Source organism: Myotis davidii, unplaced genomic scaffold (assembly GCF_000327345.1).
Source record: "Myotis davidii unplaced genomic scaffold, ASM32734v1 scaffold130, whole genome shotgun sequence".
NCBI lineage: Eukaryota > Metazoa > Chordata > Mammalia > Chiroptera > Vespertilionidae > Myotis > Myotis davidii.
The window spans coordinates 6,487,747-6,495,167 of record NW_006285040.1 but is presented as its reverse complement, the minus strand read 5'-3'; the positions used below and the strand labels follow the sequence as shown (position 1 = coordinate 6,495,167).

General features: G+C 42.5%; 1 protein-coding gene and 1 long non-coding RNA gene across 4 annotated transcripts in view; one reads left to right on the top strand and one right to left on the bottom strand.

The window, feature by feature from the left end:
* Window positions 1-263: 263 nt before the first annotated feature.
* LOC107181768 lies at window positions 264-2,196 on the top strand. Of its 2 annotated transcripts, XR_001512470.1 has the most exons (4): window positions 264-756; window positions 843-1,124; window positions 1,233-1,302; window positions 2,039-2,196. It is a non-coding gene; the product is annotated as an uncharacterized LOC107181768 (long non-coding RNA). The 2 variants fall into 2 exon arrangements; XR_001512469.1 differs by having other exon boundaries at window positions 266-1,124.
* A 755-nt stretch (window positions 2,197-2,951) lies between these two features.
* EPB41L4A (erythrocyte membrane protein band 4.1 like 4A) overlaps window positions 2,952-7,421 on the bottom strand; it is a 210,253-nt gene continuing 205,783 nt past the window's right edge. For both annotated transcript variants that reach the window (XM_006755289.2, XM_006755290.2), the window contains exons 21-24: window positions 6,913-6,981; window positions 5,808-5,918; window positions 4,711-4,792; window positions 2,952-3,723 (exon numbers count right to left, since the gene is read on the bottom strand). In XM_006755289.2, the coding sequence (XP_006755352.1) occupies window positions 3,595-3,723; window positions 4,711-4,792; window positions 5,808-5,918; window positions 6,913-6,981 (391 nt within the window). In that variant the 3' untranslated portion in view covers window positions 2,952-3,594. The remainder of the gene's footprint in view (window positions 3,724-4,710; window positions 4,793-5,807; window positions 5,919-6,912; window positions 6,982-7,421) is intronic.

Here is a 7,421-nt window from a genome sequence, read left to right as displayed (position 1 = left end):
GCTCAGCGCTGACCATGTGCGCCCAACAACGGGAAGAGAGGCGCAGCCACACTCAACACCTCCTTCTCCGCGGAAAGAACTGCGCGCGCAGAAGTGCCCCTTCCGCCGTGGAGCCCCGCCCCACTGCCAATCACTGCGCATTTCTCCCTCCAGCCACACGGCGGCGTCTCGCGAGCGTGCGGTGGCTGATGGTACAGCCCGCCCCCCCCCCGCGCCCTGCAGACAATGGACCCTCCCAGCGGTAGAAAAGCATTGTGGGAAGGCGGCGCGGCCTTTCTGGTCTCCGCGCTCGGGGTGATGCTAAGCTGCGCCTGCAGCTCCTGGATGTCGGGGCCTCGGTTTGTGCAGCCGCGTGGCCTCTGTGGGCCGGGGCGGGATCCAGCCGGACCCCTGAGCCCGCTGTCGCGCCCGCGGCCGTCGTTCGGGTCCGGGCCCCGAATACGTGGTCGACAGCGCCTGGGCCTGACTTCAGCCACGTTGCCCCCCAGGAGGCCCCGAAGCGGACCTCGGTCCGCGTCCCCCGCCGGGAAATGGGGAGATGGGTTGGAGTGCATCTGAGTGTATTGGTCATCCACTGGATGCCGGGAGTTTTTGATAAAAGCGCGGAGCTTCTGTGAAAGGGAACGGCCTCACCTAAGCCCACCCATGTCACGCGGGGAATCGGTCAGCGTAGAAGAGCCAGTTAAGGTTTAGGGCCTGACGCCGGGTCCGGGTGCAGAACCGGCGGAAGTCGAACGAGTATCGCCGACCGAGCAGGTGAGTTTTCATCTTACTGTAAGGAAAAAGGCCAGTTGCGTTGAAGTTCTAAGAGTCTGAAACTCTTAAAACACTTTGTATTTCAGTTTTCAGTTCCCTGCCGCATTGTGAATTATGAGAGAAAGCCTAGAGCTGGGATTAGCTCTTCGTTCTCGTTCCATCTCGAATGAGCAGTTCTCCCCGCGGGGTGATTTAGGGGCAGCAGCCTCATGCCAGAGACCAGCAGTCTCTGCAGCAACTTGCATGTAGCCTTTGTGTTGCCCGTTCACTTTTGGAAACTAGTGAATGTGGTGTCAAAAAAGGCGTAAACTACACACTTTGCAGCCCTTTCCTGCCCTTGAGTTTGATGTCTTTGGTGGAGGAGCTGTGTAAGTAACAGTTCGTACTTGTACATCAATTTGTTTGCACGTGTGATCTTGAGTCTGCCAGCATTAAGTGTAGAGTTTCTCATGACCATTTTTTTGGTTGTTGTTTAGGGAAAGGATGGATGCATGAAGCATAGACTGCTGCTACGTGAATACTACCTGGCAGCACAAGTGACCTAAGGTAAGATGATGTAGAAGTTATATTTGTTGTCTATTAAGATGCTTTGCTTGTACGTGATATTTGGATTTTCTTAAGTTTTTCAAGATTTGCTTGTTATAATACTCACCTATTAAAATAACTCACCAGTGGAATACTTTTCAGGCAATATAAATACTTCTAATAAAAAGATTAAGATATTTTGAAAGTAAAAGCAGTTCTTTGTGATGGGAATCTTATCACCTTTCTATACTGGGGTGTCTTGTGGGTATTAGTTTAAATTGGGTATTAATGGCTTATTAGTATTAGTACTGCACATCAGTAATTAGGTGAAGTTAATGGTAAATGGGATAGCCTGTTTCCAGCTTATTTTTGAAATCTTAAGATGTTTTTGTGTAGTTGTAGGATTTATATATTTTTATTGATTTCAGAGAGAGAGAAACATCAGTGATGAGAGAAAATCATTGGCTGCCTCCTGCACACCCCACACTGGGGATCGAGCCTGCAAGCCAGGCATGTCTCCTGATGGGGAGTCAAACCATGATGACCTGGTTCATAGGCTGGTGCTGAGCCACACCGGCTGGGCAGTAGTAGTATAATTAAAAAAAACAAAACACGTCAAATGTCAGGTGTATTCTATGTTGACATTTAAATCTGACTCCAGAAACTCAGTGCAGAACCAGGCATTGAGAATCTTAATTAAGGTCGGATGCGTGTAAATATTTGCTTATAAAATTAAGCGCTTTTTTTTTTCTTTTAGGATGCCCTTGGTGAAGAATTTGAAAACTTGATCTTCACAGGAGTTGCCCGGATCATTTAAAATTTTCAAGAGTCTGAGGAAGACCAAAACTGTCTCTGGACAGTTCATAAATAAACGTTTAACACGATGGGTCTGTGAATAAATATTTAAATACGCTTCCTGGAGGTCTGTGTACTCTGTGACTGCCAGAAAATAGCATTCATTTACAGAAAAGTCGGAGGGTTTCTCTCCTCCCCCAGCAACTTCAGAACTTGCATTAAGCTTAATATTCGGTGCTATATAGGGAAGGCTTATGTTGGGCCTGAGGGAAAATGTGCTTTCTTCCAGTGTCTCATGAACAAAACTAGACCGGTTGGTTTGTAGGGTATGGGTGTGCTTTTATGTTGTCACTGCGTTAAGTTTTTCTTTTACTAGATCGTAAACTTCAAGTTGTCCTATCTTCTGTGAGCATAAGTTCACATTTGTTCCTTTTCCTCTTTAGTTCCCTGATTCAGACAAGGAGTGCATAATGAGGCATGTTAGATGGCCATCGTGAGCTCGGGATGTTACAAATTGAGGTTGAATAGGTAAGATGCCAGAACCTACATTTGCAAGGATACAGATGGGCCAATTGGAGGCTACTACAGTAATCTAGATCTAGATAAGAGATGACCACCTGGGGTCAATGGCAAAAATAGTAAAGGGATAATTCAGCTACAGAGAGCACAGGTGATGGGATTTGGTAATCAGGGGGTGTCCCTATGATTACCAGGTGTGTAGACAAACACACGTAATGAAGGCCCTAAATCTAGCTGGGAAGCAACATTTTAAACTAGTTGGTTCTCTTGGAAGGACACTGGCCTGTTTAAGCTACAGAAATAGTCATGGGCATAAAAGAACCACCTGGGGAAGAGGTGTCGGGTAGGGTAAGGGATGGCTTGCATTAGTGTTTTATTTTCATGTAAGGTACATTGCTGGGGGGAAAGGTCTGAAATAGTCTGGGGAGAGTCAACCAGGCAGATTGGAGGGACCATTTGAGGTTGAGGGTGGTCACAAATAGACCCACAAAAATCTTTTTTTTCCTGAAAACAAGACAAGGACACTAGAAATTAAAAGCAATGGTTTCAAATAAAACTTTACATTTGTAAATAACCAGTGGAACTTAATGCCACAAAATACAGCATTACAAAGAACATTTATGTGAAAAAGTGATGTGGCCTCAGTTATGCATCTGCACAGGTGGAGGTCCACCTGGAGGGGGAGAGCTCTTGTCCCACTTGTACGATTGCACAGCTGGCCAGCTGCGGTCCCAGGAGTCCAGAAACACCTGGCTTGGGTTGTGGATGCGGCACGAGTTTTTACAAGACGACTATCCTTCCAGTTACTACAAAAAGGCTCTTCAGCACAAATACACTCTAGTTAAACCTTTTAAAAGGAGCAACAGACTCGATTTTCTTCTGGAGAAACACTTGGAGGTCCAAGATACTTGAATAATTACAATTCACAGTTTCAAAGTAAAGGCAGCACACACCCTTCCCACCCCCTCTTCATCCCCCATCCCAAGCCTTTCACTGGGATCAAGTCTCTATCTTGAGGCGTGAAGCTTGGATAGTTTTTATTGTTTTTGCTATATGTTTTCCAGCCAGATTGCTTGTAGATGTCTGAGATTTGTCTTCAATCAGGCTATCTTTAGACCCATTTCTCCTCTGGAAGAAAAATAGTAAGACTCAGAAGAAAATACAGCCACGTTAATTACTTAACTCATACATCAGAAATTAATGTTTTCTTACATTTAAAACCTCCCGCTCCCCAACAAGTGTTGATCCTAACAGCGCTTTTCAATTAACTTCCTCCATGCAAATCTCCCTCAGAATCTGTTTCTAGGGAACAAAACCTAAAGCACAGGTTCCTCTGTTCTTGTTCAAGACATTGGCAAAAATGAATTTGAACAAATGAAGGGCAATGCATGATGAATACAGCTTGAGTCAGGGTTCTTAGACTGTCCGTGAACTCCAAGGAAATGTACAAAACGGTGGATATGTGCTTACATGCATTTTTACAGGGGAGAGAGACAGTAGTTACATTGGCTTTTCAAAGAGATTCACAATTCAAAAGACTGAAAAATACAGCACTGCAAACAGGCTGTCACTGATCCATTGTAAACATCAACTTTGACATTTTTAAAACATTTTCAGAACAAAAGTAATTCCCTTTAATGGAGAAGACAGAAATAAAACAGGATTGAATAATTCTCTTGTCTGCCATTAGTTAATAATAGAACATCTGTCACCTGCAAGTCTGCTACTTTCTCCTTGTTTCTCTGGCTCAAAAAATATCTAAAAGTTATATGGTGAAGCCACTGTGTGTTTTATTATTATTATTATTATTATTCTAGCTCCAAACAATCTCAACAATCCTTGTTAGCCTTGGCTTTGCCCCAGGCCTCAGATCATTTTAGACCTTGCACTATCTCTAGCTCTCGCTCCTAACATAACTCTTCCCAGGTTGGGCCTTGTCTTGATATTCCACTCCCTTCTTCCTCCTCCTCCCATGGTGTGTACATGTTCTTTTAAAACACAGAATCTCAGAGTGAAGCTCAAGATTCATTTTCCCACCTTCCAAAAGAAATTGCAGGAAAAGTGCTTCTCAAAATTGCCACCAGTAAAATACCTTAAAACTTTATTGTTACCAACCTGATGAACTGTGGAGCCACCAGAACCCTGCGCATCTGAAGAGCGGGTCACGGGAAGTGGAGGTACAAGATCCGTTTTTGAACTGCAGAGAGGGAGTTTTAGAATTAAATTCTGATAATCACAATTCGAGTTGAAAAAAGGCTGCAGCATAGAACACATGTTTTCTATATCTTTGTATTATCTTTGTATTCCACCAGAGTGCTTCCCGTAGAGAGGTGTTGAATAAATGTTTCTAAATTAAGTTGGACAGGTTAAGTAATTTGCCCAAAATCAAAGCAAATAATAGAAGGACCAAGAATAAAACATAATGATGTATCATTCCCATGTGCTGTTCTGACATGTATAAATGGCTTTTCGATTTGTTTCTAAAGAAACTTTTATTAACCATTTGTACTTTTTAAATAAACCTATGGCACTATTGACAGCCATTATCTACATTTTGCAAACAAAACAAAAAATAAGCAAAACCTGGCCTCTACCTCTCTCCACTGGGCTAGCCTATCTCCCAATTTATTAATATTTATCGAAGTTTTGAGCCTTAATTCAGAGTTTATTGGTTAACACTCCTACCCAGCAATACAAAATACATGAATTTCTATGATTACAGTACTTTTACAAAAGGATGTATAATGATTTTATTAATGTAGTCATTTAAGCACCTATTGTGTTTAGCAAGATAATGGTCACTTTTTTCACAAGAAAAAAATAACACAAAGAAATAAACTACGGTAATACGCTATTTGCTGTAGTAAGAGAAAAGACAAAATGTCATCAGATTAAAAACAAAACACTTCTTATGCCAACTTCTCTCAAATATGGCTGCATCATTCACAACAGAATAGCTTATGCATTTTTTTCTTTCTAAGTGGCATGAATCAGCCTCAGTATGGTCTGGATCTGCACTGTCCAAGAGGGGTAGGCACTAGCCAGCCACACGTAGCTATGTCTATTAATGAAAATTAATAATAATTCAACGCTTAGCTTCTCAGCCACATGAGCCACATTTCAAATAGTGGACAGCCACAGATATAAAACATTTCTAGCATCAAAAGAAGCTCTATTGGGCTGTGCTGATGTACTCGGGCTTGCCTGCTTACTTCACTTCCGACAGAACGGATCGCTCTCCATCTGAACACTGGGACCGGCGGTACTGGCGGTAACTTCGCGGCGAATGAGAATGTCTGATTCGGATCGGGTCACCTTGAGTCCTGAACAAGCAATCCAAAACACGTGGAAACAAACACACAAGTCAGAACAGGATAATTCCATAATAATGACTGTGAGAGCTTAAAAAAAAAACCTTCTGGGTTTGAAAATCCTAAGTGGCTTAAATGTCACAAGTTAACAATAGAAAACTGCTCCCTCAACTATACGTGAAAATGAAACTCTTTATAGCATTTGTATGTATGTGTGTATGTGTATATTATTTTTAACCACTAAATTCTAATGAAATTATTCCCTACAGTTGAATTCTCTCCGGTAGTGTGGAAGAAAAAAATCTGCAATGCAGACAAAATGGCATTCCTACCAGAAAAAGTTGTTCATTGTCTAGCTACTTGACTAGTCTGTTGTTAAAAATTCAAACTTTGGCCCAAAGATGATGGGGTTGAGGTGGGAGGGTGTGTACCAACCGGCAATTTGACTGGAGTGGGAAGGATGCATGAGTTACCAAAGGGAAATAAAGCAGTGAAGTAGGCTACTTTCTCTGAACCATTATAGCAGGGCAGAGAACTGAGTAAATAGGTCATCTGCTGCGGCATCCTACACCGATTAGGGAACCCCTGTGCTTTCATGAGGCACAGTCAACCTGCTAGTTGTGCGACAGGGATTGGATGGGCTTAAATGCCAGGGCTTTGTGGTCCACATCGTTCTCCAGGTGTTAAATAATGAATAAAAAAAACTTTGTGACCAATCAATGAATACCTCAATAAATGAATTTATATTTTAAAACTAACATCAGCCATCAAAAGTCCCTTTGTACCAACCACACACAAATAGTCAGTTAACAGGGGGTAATAGTGATTGTACAGAAGGGGAATGATTAGCTTTATTACACCCTTTCTTCCTCTTTCTCTACGGTCCTTCTTAATTTTAGTTAAAATGTAAAGACAAATTTAAGCACTGCACGGAGAGTAAGAATGGATTACTCACTTCGAAGTATGAATGAAACTTGTGTGAAAAGACTTTCAAAGACATACTCACTCTACTTTAGTGTATGGAATCTCTTTTAATTGTTCTTCTGATAACCCAGACGGATCCACAAGTTCCTTCCTAGATGGCAGAAAGCAAGAAACTTAAAGTTCTGATGCTGGTATAAATACTAAAACCTTTCACAACTGTTCCAAAACACAGTATTAGCAAATCTAATCCTATCTAATAAAAGGGTAACATGCAAACTAACCATCACTCCATCACAAAGATGGCGGTGCCCCTAGCCACATGATGGTGGCACCCAGTCCCCTCAGCCCCGCCGGAGTCCCCCAGTCCGGGGTGGGGGTGGCCACTAAGAGCGGGCAGCTTGAGTGGCCAGGCCTCACAGAGATCAGAGAACCAGGGGAAATATAAGGCAGAAACGAAGATTTAAAAACTATAATGAACTCAAGGAAAAATGGGAGGCAAACCTTTTCTATAGCTCTTCTACTATCTTCCAATTTATCTATATCCAATGTACCTGGCTCTCCAGCCACTCTTAATTTCCCTTAAATTCTGAC